Source organism: Medicago sativa, chromosome 3 (assembly GCF_051527215.1).
Source record: "Medicago sativa cultivar Bolivia chromosome 3, Bolivia_mono, whole genome shotgun sequence".
Lineage (NCBI taxonomy): Eukaryota > Viridiplantae > Streptophyta > Magnoliopsida > Fabales > Fabaceae > Medicago > Medicago sativa.
The window spans coordinates 29020677-29037000 of record NC_140751.1 but is presented as its reverse complement, the minus strand read 5'-3'; the positions used below and the strand labels follow the sequence as shown (position 1 = coordinate 29037000).

General features: G+C 37.2%; 1 protein-coding gene and 1 pseudogene across 2 annotated transcripts in view; both read left to right on the top strand.

Annotated features, from left to right (window-relative positions):
- The first annotated feature begins 5514 nt into the window (after positions 1-5514).
- Positions 5515-7051, top strand: LOC146936971 (putative disease resistance RPP13-like protein 1 pseudogene; annotated as a pseudogene).
- LOC146936967 (putative disease resistance protein At3g14460) overlaps positions 5972-16324 on the top strand; it is a 32891-nt gene continuing 22538 nt past the window's right edge. The window contains exons 1-3 of one of the 2 annotated variants that reach the window (XM_085751500.1): positions 5972-9367; positions 10560-10639; positions 10922-11310. In XM_085751500.1, the coding sequence (XP_085607626.1) occupies positions 7104-9329 (2226 nt within the window). In that variant the 5' untranslated portion in view covers positions 5972-7103 and the 3' untranslated portion in view covers positions 9330-9367; positions 10560-10639; positions 10922-11310. Of the gene's footprint in view, positions 9368-10559; positions 10640-10921; positions 11311-16324 lie in introns of those variants that run through there. The other variant, XM_085751499.1, reaches the window with a different exon arrangement.

The following is a 16324-nucleotide window of genomic DNA, read 5'->3' as shown; positions in this document are numbered from 1 at the left end:
CAGCTTCTGGTCAGTCTATTAGTTTACCAAAATTCGAGATTTTCTATAGTCGAAGAGTTTCTGAAAACTTGAAGCACTTTATAACTAACATAATGGACGTTCAGATTGTTTTAGGTACGGGTAAGTATCTGGGTTTATCTTCGATGATTGGTAGGAATCGCACAGCTGTTTTCTCTTACGTTAAAGATCGTGTGTGGCAGAAAATTAATACTTGGAGCAGTAAATGTCTTTCTAAAGCGGGTCATGAGGTTATGATTAAATCCGTTCTACAAGCCATCCTGTCTTATATCATGAGTATTTTTATACTGTCATCGCATATTATTTCTACCATTGAGAAAATGATGAACGCTTTTTTGTGGGGTCACAGTGGTTCTAATAATCGAGGTATCCACTGGTTATCATGGGAGAAGCTCTCGATGCACAAGACCAATGGAGGTATGGGTTTCAAAGACCTTGCTGCTTTCAACCTAGCTATGCTTGCTAAACAGGCAAGGAAGTTTATGACTGAACCTCATACTTTGGTCTCCCGTATTTTTAAGGCGCGCTATTTTCCTAATAATAATTTTCTGTCAGCATCTTTGGGCCATAATCCAAGCTACGTATGGTGGAGTATTTTGAAAGCTCGTTTCATTGTTAGAGGATGATCTCGGTGGTGCATTAGGTCAGGTAGCTCCATCTCTATCATTGATGAACCATGGTTAGGTAATGGAACTAAACTTGACACTAATATTGCCAATGCGCATCTGTTGAGGAACTTTGGGGTAGACAGTTTAATTCACACTCATTCTAAGACGTGGAACGTGGAGGTCATTCACCAAGCGTTCAATGATACCTTAACTGCATCCATTTTACAAACTTCCTTGATTGAGCAAGTGACTGAGGATGCTTTGATTTGGAAGGCGAAGAGGAATGGACTATATTGTGTGGAAGATTTGATTGATATTTCTCTTCTACGGAGAGCCGGAAATTGGTCTGGGATTTGGAGGTTAAGAGTTCCTCCGAAGATTAAAAATCTAATCTGGTGTATGTGTGGAGGGTGTCTCCCCACCCGTGTTCGTTTTCAGGATAAAGGAGTTCAATGTCCTCTAAGTTGTGTTGTTTGCGATGGACCATCTGAAGATCTTCATCATGTTTTCTTTGATTGCTCTTTTGCGGTGCAAGTGTGGTTTAGAACCGTTATTCGGGAGAAAGTGCAACATGCTTGTGTTAATTCTAAGTGTGTTGCCGACTTGATTTTTCTTTTGGTGCAGGATCTTTCACGCGATGAGAGCCAACGTTTTGCTGCCCTTTTGTGGAGCATGTGGAAACATAGAAACTTATAGCTCTGGAAAGGCGCGTGTCGGAAACAGTTGCGCAGGTTGTGGACAGTGCTATTCACCTTGTTGAGGACTGGAGCATGGCTAATACACCTTCTGCTGCAGTGCACAGCATCAACAACCTTTCTGCAGAAGCAAACAGCAGCTGCGCTCTAGCTGTAGCAGCGAATAACAACAATTCTGAGATGAACAGCTCTCGTGTGCAGCCATATGCAGCAGTTGCGTGTGTCACATCTGTTGCACTTTCTTCGTCATGGCAGAGGCCTCACCAAGGTAGAGTCAAGTGTAGCATCGATGCTGCATTTTTGAATGAGTTGAATATCACAGATTTGGGCATGCGTATCCACGCTGAAGGGGGACTTTTTGTGCTTGCTAAGGCTATTCCGTTGCCGATTATGCATGCTGTTCATGTAGGGGAAGCTATGGTCCTTTACTATGCTTTGGAGTGGCTAAGTGACATGAGATTCGATAATGTAGACTTTGCCTTGGACTCAAAAGACTACAGTGGATGCTTTTAATAATTCTCGCTTAGATGTCTCTGAATTTGGGCTCATTATCTCCGCTTGTAGAAGTCTCTTCAACTTGAAACTCACCAACTCAAAGGTCGAGTTCAACCGGAGACAAGCGAATGAGGTAGCTCACACGCTAGCTGGGGTTGCCACATTATTAGCTAGTCACACTACTTATTCTTATGTAGCCCGTTGTATTGAACACCTGATTATTAATGAAATGCTATAAGCATCTTTTATTAATAAAAAAAAATGGTTTCGCTTCTTTGAATTTATTCTTTTGCCACTCTTAAATCTTAATGTTTAAATAACTTTTTCAAAGTAAAATTTGAATTGCAATGCAATATTATGGTTTGACTATGTCCCAACTAAAGTATTTCAAACTAACTGATTTCTGAGGTTCACAATTGGGATGTCATCAAGCAATGGATTTTTCTTTTAACGTGTAATTTCAACTAACTGATTTCTGAGGTTCACAATCTTTGTTTTTTATTTTAGCTGTAATATCTATTATTGAATTTACATTTGTACCTAATATTCCTAAGTGTTTTTGAATTCACGATTGATTTATTTCTTTTCACAGACTGAAAGTCTTCATTTATTTAAGGAAGCTTTGTTATATATCTTTGAAAGCTCATGATGACAATGAAAATTTCATGTGCAAGTGTTGAAGTCCAAAATTCTTATACCAAATAAAACAACATGATGTCAATTGTGTGCTCAATACTTATTCTAAGAACAATTTCTCTTCTATTAATTTTGCAGCAGATTTATTGGTTTGATGTTCAATTTTTTTGTTGACTTATGACCTAAATCATTAGGTACAGTTTAAGTTTGTTTGGTTTCCACTTGCAGCTGTTATTATTGATTGAAGAAATATTTGCTCTACATCACGATAACTTTGCGATTGTTGAATCTTTTTTATTATTTGAGATTTTTCTCCAACGGATTGATGATTCACAAATGTAATGATGATTCGGAATCAATTAAGAACAGTACTATATCCAGCAAATGATCATCAGCATAGCAAATGTCTCGAAGTAACATGTTTTATGTTTTATTTGTGGTTTAAATGTGTGTTTAGTCTCTGCACTTTCATTCAATTTTTTATTAGTGGAAACATGGGAGGAAAATGGGGAAGCTGAGCAGCTAATGCACCTTTGCTAATTTTCACCAAAAATTCTATTTGCTATGTACAACATTACACTTATTTTAAATACAAAAACAAGATTCGTAAACTTGCGATCAAATTTGTTTGCGAGATATAGCATCACTCATTTTATAAATATTTTATGTAGTATTTGTTGAAAATTGTATATTTTTTAAATAAACAAAAACGAGATATATTAAATGCATTGGACTTAACTAACAGGATGTTATCATTTTTTTAAGGGCAGTAAATTTGAGAAAATTTATTGAGAAGGTATGGTGGCAAATATTTTTTTTTTTTGACGAAAATAAGCTTATAGCTTTTCATTATTAATCAGAGAATCAATACAAAATGGTATGTTATGATGAATATGGAGACTAGCATGAGATGGGGCTGCCTTTGCTAAACTATGGGCAACACCATTGGCTTGTCTCCGAATGAACTTAACATCAGAGTTCGCTAAATCGGTCATTAGGAGGTATCTGCAATCTTTTATTATAGCTATGAAATCAGAGACACCATCAGTATTGTTGTAAATACTATCCGCCACCACTTTGGAATCTGTTTCAAAATCCATGTTTACCAAGTTGAGCTCTCTTGCCCATTGCATGGCAGATAGAAGTCCCAAAGCTTCTCCCAAATCCACATCCAAAATAGGCTTCATCCATTCAGTTCTGGCCATGACAAAATTACCTGCTGCATCCCTAATACATGCTCCAAAACTAACTATATTAAGGGAATTGGAAAAAGAGGCATCTGTATTACACTTTAATCTTCCTGCACTTGGCTTAATCCATTTCACCAACTCATTTTGAACGGAACTGCTAGCACCTTGACGTCGCATCTCTTGTGCATTCCACCAACTGCTTAAGAAAGCTTCAGCACGGCCACAAATCTGTTGAGCCGTTTCAGCACCATTCTCCCATATTTTAATATTTCTACTCTTCCATATAATCCACAATGTTACCCCAAATCGCTGTTTTTGATGATTATCAAGTTTGTGGAGAATTGCAAAAATATTGGTGGAACATGAGGACAAGTTCTGCCAAACCTGTTGAATGGCCTGCCATAATCCCATCTGCTGCCAGCATCTAATACTTTTAGGACACCCAAAGAACAGATGTGCGCTATCTTCGTTGTGCTCATCACAAATTGCACACATCGATGGACATGGAACTCCTCGGCCTTGCAACCTCAACCGAGTTGGTAAACAATCCCGACACACCCGCCATAAGAAGTTCTTAACTTTCGGAGGGAGTTTAATTTTCCAAAGCATACTCCAACATCCAGGGATTCTATGCTGCACAACATGGTCATCATTATTCATGATATTTCTATATGCACTCCGAACCGAGTAATGACCATTCTTTTCAAACTTCCATGTGGCAGTATCGACACGAATTGAAGCTAGAAGTGGCGTGTTCAGAATCTGGTCCGCTGTTTCAGTATCAAAAACATAGGTAATGAAATTCTCATTCCACTGTTTTGTGTTTGGTTTAAACAGATGAGCTACCGTCAGTCTGTCCCACATGTGTTGCAACTCATTTATGGGTGTTAACCGCGTTGAATGAAGGTATGGTGGCAATTGTGTCGCTAGATGTGATAGGATTATATTTTTTTAATTGATTGATTTATTTATTTATTTATTAGCCAACATCAGCATATAATATAAAAGCTTTAATACAAAGATTTGGCTTCTCGTAGTAGTTGGTGAATAATTGTACGAAATACTATATTTTTCATTGCCGGCCTAACTCGGATTGGTGAACCAACATCTTTATTTCTCAAATAGTTAATTATTAGACAGTGACACAGTCTCGTTTACTCCTTTATATCATGTTCATCATTTTGTTTGTTCCCCAGCACATTTACTATCCTATTATAATTAGGGTAGTGCTAACTTGTGCCTTTAGACACATGTTAAGAAACTCAAAAAAAATACTCCTTCCGTCTCACAATAATTGTCTCTTTAGCATTTTTTCTTTTTCTCAAAATAATTGTCACTTTAGAATATCAATGCAGCATTTATTACTTTTTTCTATTATTATAGCCTTATTTATTGAATTTCATTCAACTTAACTACTCCACTAACTACATTTAATAAGGGTATTTTAGTAAATGATATTAATTTTACCATTGAAATCAACACAATTAATCATTTCCTTAATAATCGTGCACAAACCTTAAACGACTATAATTTAGAGACGGAGGGAGTATTTTCTATAATTTTGTGCATTCAATTCATTAAAAAGTTAAATATTAAATGCAATGCACACATTTCAATAAATTATTTATATATTTGAATCATTAACACGTGCCTTAAGGACACAAGTTAGTAGTATTTCCCTTATAATTACAATGATTGTGCTTAATGTAATAACTTATTCTAACTCTCTATAATTTGTGCTCCTTAGTTGTATCAACGAAGTTTCCCTGCATAAAGGTACCTTACCAAACTTGTTTTCCACTTTTCTTTGATAGATCTTCCAGCTACCTTACCTTTATTCAACATTCAGTAAAACAATTTCACTTGGGAAAGATGGCTGCAACTTTGGTTGGTGGTGCATTTCTCTCTGCTTCTGTCCAAACCATGATTGACAAATTAACTTCAGAAGAGTTTCGTGATTTCATCAACAACAAGAAGCTTAATGTTTCACTCTTGAAGCAGTTACAAACAACGCTGCTGGTTCTTCAAGCTGTGCTGGATGATGCTGAGGAGAAGCAGATCAACAATCGTGCTGTCAAACAATGGCTTGATGATTTGAAAGATGCTATCTTTGATGCTGAGGATTTGCTCAACCAAATCAGCTATGATTCATTGCGATGCAAGGTGGAGAATACACAAGCTGCAAACAAAACTAATCAGGTGTGGAACTTCCTTTCTTCTCCTTTTAACACCATCTACAGAGAGATCAATTCCCAAATGAAGATCATGTGTGATAGCTTGCAACTTTTTGCACAACATAAAGATATCCTTGGTTTGCAAAGTAAAATTGGTAAAGTTTCTCGTAGAACCCCTTCAAGTTCAGTAGTTAATGAATCTGTCATGGTTGGTAGAAATGATGATAAAGAGACAATAATGAACATGTTGCTATCAGAGAGTAACACTGGCAATAACAATATAGGCATTGTTGCAATTTTAGGTATGGGAGGTGTCGGTAAAACGACACTTGCACAACTTGTTTTCAATGATGAAAAAGTTCAAGAGCACTTTGATCTCAAAGCAAGGGCTTGTGTATCAGAGGATTTTGATATTTTAAGAGTAACTAAAACTCTCCTTGAATCTGTCACTTCAAGGAGTTGGGAAAACAATAATCTTGATTTTCTTCGAGTTGAACTAAAGAAAACTTTGAGAGACAAAAGATTTTTGTTTGTGTTGGATGACCTTTGGAATGACAATTATAATGATTGGGATGAACTTGTAACTCCTTTGATTAATGGAAACAGTGGAAGCAGGGTCGTCATCACAACACGCCAGCAAAAAGTTGCAGAGGTTGCACACACGTATCCTATTCATAAATTAGAAGTTTTATCTAATGAAGATACATGGTCTTTACTCTCAAAGCATGCATTTGGAAGTGAAAACCTTTGTGACAATAAATGCTCAAACCTAGAAGCAATTGGTAGAAAGATTGCAAGAAAGTGTGCTGGGTTGCCCATAGCTGCAAAAACACTTGGAGGAGCATTGCGTTCGAAAAGAGAGGCTAAAGAGTGGACTGCAGTTTTGAACAACAAAATATGGAACCTACCAAATGACAATGTTTTACCTGCATTGCGTCTGAGTTATCAATATCTTCCCTCCCAATTGAAAAGATGTTTTTCATATTGTTCCATTTTTCCAAAGGACTATACACTTGATAGAAAGCAACTGGTTTTGTTGTGGATGGCAGAAGGCTTCCTTGATTATTCTCAAGACCAAAAAACCATGGAAGAAGTAGGTGATGATTGTTTTGTTGAACTGTTATCCAGATCATTAATTCAGCAATTACATGTTGATACTAGAAGAGAAAAGTTTGTCATGCATGATCTTGTTAATGATTTAGCTACAGTCGTATCTGGAAAAACTTCAGGGTTGAATTTGGTGGTGACACCTCCAAGAATGTTCGTCATTGCTCATATAATCAAGAAATGTATGACGTTGCCAAGAAGTTTAAGATTTGCTACAAATTCAAATGCTTGAGAACCTTCCTACCATTTTTCCCAATGTGGGATTTTAATTACTTATCTAAAAGGGTGGTTGATGATTTGCTACCCACATTTGGAAGGTTGCATGTGTTATCATTATCAAAATATAGAAACATCACCGTGCTTCCAGATTCAATTGGCAGTTTGGTACAGTTGCGCTATCTAGATCTCTCTTACACTCAAATCAATAGCATGCCTGATACAATATGCAACCTCTACTATTTGCAAACCTTGATTTTATCATATTGCTCAAACCTCACTGAATTGCCAGAACATGTCGGAAAGTTGATTAATTTACGTTACCTTGATATCCATTTCACAGGTATAACCGAGATGCCAAAGCAAATTGTTGAGCTAGAAAATCTTCAAACTTTAACTGTTTTCATAGTAGGCAAAAAAAATGTTGGTTTAAGTGTTAGAGAGCTTGCAAGGTTTCCAAAGTTACAGGGGAAGTTATTTATCAAGAACCTGCAGAACGTCGTTGATGTTGTGGAGGCATATGATGCTGACTTAAAGAGCAAAGAACATATTGAGGAATTAACGCTACAGTGGGGCGATGAAACTGATGACTCGCTTAAAGGGAAAGATGTGCTTGATATGTTGAAACCCCCGGTAAACCTAAACAGATTGAACATTGACTTGTATGGTGGGACAAGCTTTCCAAGTTGGTTGGGAGATTCTTCATTTTCTAACATGGTGTCACTTTGCATAAGGAATTGTGGATATTGCGTGACATTTCCACCACTAGAAAAACTATCTTCTCTCAAGGACCTAAGTATAACAGGTATGTCAATATTGGAGACAATTGGTCCAGAGTTCTATGGCATAGTTGGAGGAGGTTCCAATTCTTCATTTCAACCTTTTCCATCCCTTGAGAAGTTGCAATTTGAGAACATGTCAAATTGGAAGGAATGGCTTCCCGTACAAGATGGCATGTTTCCTTTTCCTCGTCTTAAAGCTCTGAAGTTATACAAGTGTCATGAACTGAGGGGACATTTGCCTAGCCATCTTTCTTCCATAGAAACATTTGTAAATGAACGTTGTCCTCATCTGTTGGAATCACCACCTACTCTTGAATGGCTCTCCTCAATAAAAAGAATAGATATTTTGGGAGATTTACATTCTACAGAGACTCAATGGCCGTTTGTTGAGAGTGATTCGCCATGTCTACTGCAATTGGTAACACTATGTTTATTTGATACAATGTTCTCTCTTCCCAAAATGATTTTGAGCAGCACTTGTCTTCAACACTTGAGACTCCATGGTCTTCCGTCTCTCACTGCATTTCCAGTGGAAGGTCTACCCACTTCTTTGAAGTCACTTAGTATTCATGATTGCAAGAAGTTATCATTCTTGCCTCCTGAAACATGGAGCAATTACACATCCCTTTTGGAGTTGACTTTAAGCAATAGCTGTAACTCACTTTCCACTTTTCCATTGGATGGTTTTCCTAAGCTTTTCATCAATGGATGTACTGGTCTGGAATCCATTTTTATTTCAGAAAGTTCTTCCTATCACCCCTCATCCCTCCAAAGACTTGGTGTATCTTCCTGTGAGTCCCTAATATCACTACCTCAACGGATGGACATCCTCATCGCTCTTGAAATTTTGTATCTCCACCATCTTCCAAAACTAGAGTTTGCACTATGCGAAGGAGTTTTCTTACCTCCCAAATTACAAACAATTTCTGTTTCATCTGTGAGAATAACAAAGATGCCGCCATTAATTGAATGGGGTTTCCAAAGCCATACTTCTCTTACAAATTTGTACATTGAAGATAATGATGATATTATTCACACCTTGTTGAAGGAGCAATTGCTTCCCATTTCCATGGTGTCTCTGTCAATAAGTAATCTCTCTGAAATGAAATGCTTAGGTGGAAATGGGCTTCGACACCTCTCCTCCCTTGAAACACTTAATTTTAATAACTGTCAAAAACTTGAGTCCTTGGCAGAAGTCATGTTACCTTCCTCTCTCAAAACACTTTATCTTTATGACTGTCAAAGGCTTGAGTCATTTCCAGAACACAGTCTCCCTTCCTCTCTAAAGTTACTGAGGATTTCTAAATGCCCTGTTTTAGAAGAAAGGTATGAAAGTGAGATAGGGGAGAATTGGTCCAAAATTGCTCACATTCCTGTGATAGAAATAAATGACAAAATGACAATATGAACAATGGGGACGGAAGGAGGCGTGCCACCTTGTTTCAGGTATGAATTTCTTTCACGTTACTAGTCGAGAATAATTTCATCATTTCATGATTTTGATTGTCTTTATAAGCTACTCGAGTATTAATAAATGAAAACCAACAGGTCCAATGCTTTGTTGGTTTTTGCAACATGAAGTATAAATAAATGGACCTAGAACTAGTAGATTAACAAGATTCCATGTTTATGATCTTGTTTCTTAATTTCGTGTACAATGTCATTTATATGATGTCAATTACATTCATGTGGATTGACCAACATGGTCCTCTCATTAGAGACCGGAGAAGTCAATTTTTATTGAAGAAAATTGATTTGTCTCAATTTTTTATTTAATATTAGGGGTGTTCAAAACCGAACCAACCCAATAGAAAAACCGCAAACCAAACCAATCCAAACCGAAACCGCAAAAAACCGCACTTGGTTCGGATGAATTCGGATGACTTTTGCACCGAACCGCGCAGTTTGGTTCGGTTTGTGGTTTGCATCTCAACAACCGAACCAGACCAAACCAAACCGCAGAAATAATGAATATTACTTAAATTCCTTTCCAATTACATAGCTCAAGAATAATCTCTTTTGATTCGATTTTTTCATTGTTGCACCATCAGGTTCGATTCTAATTCCTTTCCATCTCTTTCAATTCATTTCCAATGATGAATTTGTTTCCTTTATTTCCCAATAATTTGTTTCATGCTTATGTTTCTTCTTAATTTTACCTATTTTGATATAAGTTTTACCTAGTATTTTATCATATAAACATCAAAATAAAATGTCCTATGTTTATTTTGTAACAAGTTGGCAATATTAGAGTTAATGTAATATTTTTTTTATCTCGCGATAAACCGCATAAACCGAACCAATCCAAACCGCATTGGTTTGGTTTGGTTTGGTTTGGATGACTTTTTAAAAATCAACCGAACCAAACCAAACCGCATGCTTTTTTATCTCGCGGTTTGGATGATTTTTATGCTCGAAACCGAACCAAACCGCACCGCGAACACCCCTATTTAATATAATCATATAAATTTGAAATACACAAATTTCTTTGGAAAATTAGATAAAAAAGGTAGATGTCTTTTTGTTCCTGTAACTGATTTGCTTTATTCTTATTCCAATATTGATCTTCCGGCATCTCTTATCTTGAAATTAACTATGTCACTAGTAACTTGGTCTTTCTACCTATATCATGTTACAGATTGAAGATCTCAAGTGACTATTTTCGCTATCAGAACATGTGATCACATCATATCTTCGGAACACAACATTGAGGCAGAGGTACTGTGTTTTTTCCGATTTTCAAAGTTTTAAATAAATTGCTTAAGATCTTGATGCTCTATTTCAGCTGTATGATACTGAAATCTTAATAGTACTTTTCTTGATTTTGTTTGACAATCTCAAGTTAGATTTCATAGGTATTGTAACATTCATTTTATTACATATTTGGTATAAATAATTCTATTATATGGTTGTATATCTTTTGCTTCCTCATAAAATTATTCCAGCTCCGCCGCTGCTCTTTTGCTTTTCCTGGACTCATACTTGCTTCTTGTTGTGTAGGTTGCTTGCTGATGTTCATCACAAGAGTTTTGGCATATTGAACTGTGAAAGATCTAAATTGTGAGCTTTGTTTTTCGTTTTATCGAATTACTACCCACACTTGGTGTAATCGGCCCCTTTTATTTATAAACTTTGTATAAATATGTAATAATTGAGGTTTTGTGTAGGACATATCAGCTTATAATATAGTTATGTCATTATAAGATTGATTCACAATTGGAAGAAAAAAAAATAGGTCTTCTGATCATGATTTGAATCTTGATTTGATAGTCGTGTTATTGAATGTGTCTTTTTAAACACTCTGCAGTGTGCAAGTAAATCATCGAGTGTTACATTTGACTAGAAAATTATATACAATTTAAGAATCAAGCAATGGATTATTTTTTCTAGTTATTGAGTCGAAAGCTGTAACATCCCGCATGTCAGTATCAGAACTGTATCAGTCGATCGTCCCGGAGAACTTATTTTGGAAGAAAGTTTAATGGAGAATATTCATTACGTAATATCAGCTTATTACGGGTTAAGTATCAGAGGCGTATATAACACGCTTAAGTCAAGGGCAGTTTGGTAATTGCACGAGAGGAAGATATTTATTGGGTGGAGGACCAAAAATATCTCATTTCCTCTTCTCCATTCTCTCTCCTAAGATGTTGGCAAGGCTTTTCTCTTCCTTCCCTCTTCTCCATCGGTTCCCTCTCTTCTCTCCCTACCACACCATGTTATCAAATCTTATCCCCCATGGATCAAACATCATAGTTTCCTTCTCCTCCTCTCTCAAGAACAACAAGAAGCTTTGGATTGATATCTCTATTTCCTCACATAGAGATTCCTTTGAGACTAGGGTTTTGGTTAGAAAGCTTTGGGTTGGAGTAAAGGTGATCAAGCAAAGATCAATATGCTATGGATTGTAAGAAAATAACAAGATTGGTTTGGTTTGAACAAAGAAAGCAAAAAGGGGCAAAAAGCTAGGGTTTGGTCATGTGAAGTGAAGATGATGCTTGAAGCTTGGGAATCATGTTAGGTGAGTTCCTTAGATAGCTTTCCCACCTTGAGTTTATGTTATTGACTTGTAAGATAAGAAATGAAGTTTTTAGGGTTTGCATATAGTATGTAAGCACCCCTTTTCATGTTATGCTTGCTATACTTGCCAATGCTTGCCATTTAAATGTTTTATAAGTTTCCTATGACCTCTAGAATCATACTATGCATAAAGATAATTGGTTTTGAGGCTTTTGGGTCAAGAACACCTATTATGCAGGGCTGGACTGTCACAACTCGCCTCGCGAGCAAGTGAGCTCGCCATGGCGAGCAAGACAGCCGAACCAGGGGTACTGCTCGCCCCTAGCTCGCCTCGTGAGCAATGCAACTTGCCACGGCGAGTAATGCTGCTCGCCTCGCGAGCAAGACAGTGCTTACGGCATTGTTTGCTCGTCTCAGGTCTTGTTGACGTCCTATAAGCCGGTGTTACCCGAGCAGTCTTTTATGAAATGAACCCCTCAAACCAAGATTCTATTGGCTAATTTTAAGTAAAGTTTTCTTGAGAAGAAGCAAGTATTTGGCATAGTTAGCAAAGCATGGCAAAGAAAGAATAGTAAGATAAGAACGGGTAGCAAGTCAACCATTAATAAAAGGGAAGAACTAGAGCCTCGGTATAGTTATCGAGAACTAGTATAGTTAGAAAGAATAGAATGCTATGCATTAGTAATATGCTTGATAAGACGCGAGGTAATGTGAGTATTATCTTTGCATAGAAGCATGTGCCATACGAGTATGGCAAGACGTGAATCGATTTCATATCCATTCACAAGTTAAGTAAAGAAAGCATATAAGTTTACCTCTAGTGGGATCGTTTAAGGATCCGAGGTATAAGAGATAGTATGTATAGATTTTCATACATGCATAAGACTAAGACTTTTAAGAAAGAAAGAGTGTTATGTCTCTTGTTATCCAAATTGGATTCAAGGGGTTCCCCAAGGGGAATGGTTAAGCCGCAAGGGAGCCGCATTTCACTAAGTTAAGGTGTCGTGTCTTTTGTATTCCATCCAAGGTTGGGTACAAAAGGTTCTTCAAGGGGAACGGGGTAAGCCGTAAGGGACCCGCACGTTCACTAAGGGAGTCCGGTGCGCTCTTGCTAAGCATTTCACCGGTAGTAAGGGATTATCTTCCGGGGTTACTCCACTCGGGACTAATCCATAAAATGAATTCAAGATAATTGTTTGTTACACGCTAACATAATCAATGAAGTTGACTATGCATAATCATCATACATTTATGTGTGTTGTGTCATAGAGCCTTGACATAGACTGTCAAGAACTAGAAAGAATAAGTAAGTATAAAGTCAAGAGCTAGCAAGCTAGAAAGAGTCACTTTGGTGGCAAGATTAAGAATGTTTTTAGATACAACTTATTCAAGTAAGCAAGTTAAGAGAGTTATACCGACGACGATCCTAGGTTTCCCCTAATCGTCCGGTTTAGAGTCGTGTCATGACTTTAGCAAGTGAAGGCCATGATGCGTAGATCGTATCTTGGCATTGCGGTTTTAGTTTCCCCTTAACCGCCATGACACATATAAGAAGAGAAGCCTATAACAAGTAAGATAGGACTAAGACGGGTCTAGCATGCACTACCGTCTAGGGAAGCAAGACTCCACACACGTATAATCAACCGTCAGGTTGTATTGTAGACACGTGGCGACTATAGGTTTTTCCCAGAGGTTGCCTATAGCCTAGGGTTAGGTGGAACTCACTGAGACATTATGTCTCATCCCAATCCTTATTTGTTTCAGATATCAGGATGGTTTGCAAGCTAGTAGCCGAATGGATGCTGCGACAAGTGTTGGTTCGTACCCGATGCCGGATGATGTTGACCTTCAAGGATGTATACATTATGTATTAGGAAAGTTTAAGATGTAATCTCTTGTACGAACGCATGTTGATGCATAAACATTCATTTGAAGTTTTATTGTTGTAAAATTTAATGTATCCAGTACTAAAGATAACGCACGTGCTAGACTTTCTAGATACGTCTAGTATGGGTGTTACATTTGGTATCAGAGCAGGTCGATTCAGATCGTGCCTTGGGTCATTAAGTTACAACAAAGGTAGTGGGACCATTGGGTTCCGGGTAAATGTTCTAGTGGTTGATGTTAGTTGAGCCTGATCAACTCAATTTAACATTCGACGATTAGGACGGATGCCTGAGAGCTGAATAGGACCCAGGAGGAACGAAGCATAAGATGAAGAAGTTGGATATAGCTAAGCATGACTTGAAGCTTCGGCAGAAGTCGTAGGTAGAAAGGAATTGATCCTGAAACGTAAGCGCAAGGCTTTAAGATAAGGAGAAGTCGACGTATGTTGACGGAATTAGTGAGCTCCCAAGAAGTGGTTAAGTGATGGAAATTAAGAGCTTGTGTGCTCAGAGTGGACAAGGTTCTAGTGTTCGGAGGAAGTTAAGAATTTAAGCTAGAGTTTTATGTCATCAGGACTAAGACATTGAATTCCAACGTGCCGAATATTGTATCGAATTAGGTTGATGCTTGCCATGCTTAGATGTTAAAATAATTTTTTTATGAGGTTAGGAGTGATTTATGTGCATTGAATTACGTGAGAAATGATAATTGTATATCAAGTATATTTCCAGATAATTGAACTTGAGAAACTCACCAATAGCAGACCTGGAATGAGATTTTCTATTTCAAAAAAAAAAAACTGTTATTCCATCGCCAGGGTTTCTTTGACTATTGGAGGGTTGTTTTCATAATCCTTTTGTATCACGAAAATCTTTTTATGACATCAAGTAATAAATGCATATCACACCCTAAGATTCCCAAGGGAAAAGGGCATGGGCAATCATTAACGGAGTTGATTCGACTTGAGGTAACCTTGGAAGATAATGTATCAGGAGTTAAGAATGAGTTTAGACCAAGAATTTAGAAGTTCTGATAATTTGAAATGGACGTCACGGATGTGAAAACATGATGCAAGAAGTTAAGTGGCGAAGAGTTACGTGAAAGCACAAGGTTCTCAGTTTCTGTGGAACTAAGAATATTCCCCGAGTCTACGTTTTGTTTAATTGACTTGCTAAGGCTTGTTAGGATGTTAAAGCGTAAAGTTTATATAATTTTAGAAATATATATGTATATGGGTGGTAAGAAGTTGACATTTTCAAAATTTAAAATTTAATTTTTGTAGGTACCGATTTGTTACAACTCGCGTAGAGTGGACTAAACTCACTAGAACCAAGATTTGATGACACATGAGTGTTAACAACTTGTTCTGTGATTTTAGAGTAACAAATGGGGCCTAGGTTTAGTATATGTTTTAATAGTAAGGAATCGTCAACGTCCATGACCCATGTGCTAGTTTATAAAGTTTTTTTTCTAAAAGAAGAACTAACGAGCAAGCATAGGAATGATTAAACAAAATGTAGAATATGAATATGCAAGGTTGGATGTTTGAGGAGGATATGCCCGAGAGCAAAAAGGAGTCTACCATGGGAATCGTGAGGACGACTCATGAGGATAGCAAGTATGTAGTAGCAAGGAGGTACACCAAGAATCAAGATATGCTCTCTAAGTTAAGATCGCTCGGAAACAAGTTTCGGAATGACGAGTATATTAGAAGGTAAAACCAACCAGTAAGAACGTAAGGTCTATTCCTAAGTAAAATGTTGAGAGTACAAGATAAGTTCATCGTGAGTTTTGATCTTACAAAGCAGTAGTAAAGATTAGAGAAAGGTTACATCATGGGAGATTTTGAAATAGTTCAAGAAGATAGAAATCATGAGGTAAACAGGATTGTGGTGTTTTACTCGTCACAACAGAATAGAGTATTGGTTTAAGCCAATCGGTGGAAATCAGAGTAGCGCAACGAAAATCAATTGGTAGTCATGGAATGCGGATTTGATAAGAAGAATCTTTGTGAAGAATGTTTGAGATAGTAATGCAAATTCAGTGAGAAGTATCTAGTAATGAGCAAGGAGTTTTCAATATGATAAGGAAGAGTAGAGATATCACTAGCGAAGTAATCGGTTTGTCCACTTGGTAAGGTTGAATGTGTTCAGGAAAGGTATGTACTATGTTAAGAGAAATATGTCTCACTAAGGAATCAGGTTCCGTGTACTCGGAGCAAAGAAATGAATTATGGTCAAGGATCTTATGTGATTTATGTATTTATAGAAGTGTACCTGAGATATACAAGTAAGAAAAGAAGGGTTTGGGGAAGCATTTGCTTCTGAAGCTCAAGAGTTTTATTCCGTAAGGATACGGTTCATGAGTTAAGCATGAGGAAGTATATATCCTCTTGTACCATACTTGTTGAAAGATAACGATGCTGGCTAGAAAAATTTTAAGACATGATTTTATAGCTTTAAAAGCTGAAAGGGGTATTAAGGAACTTGGAACGAT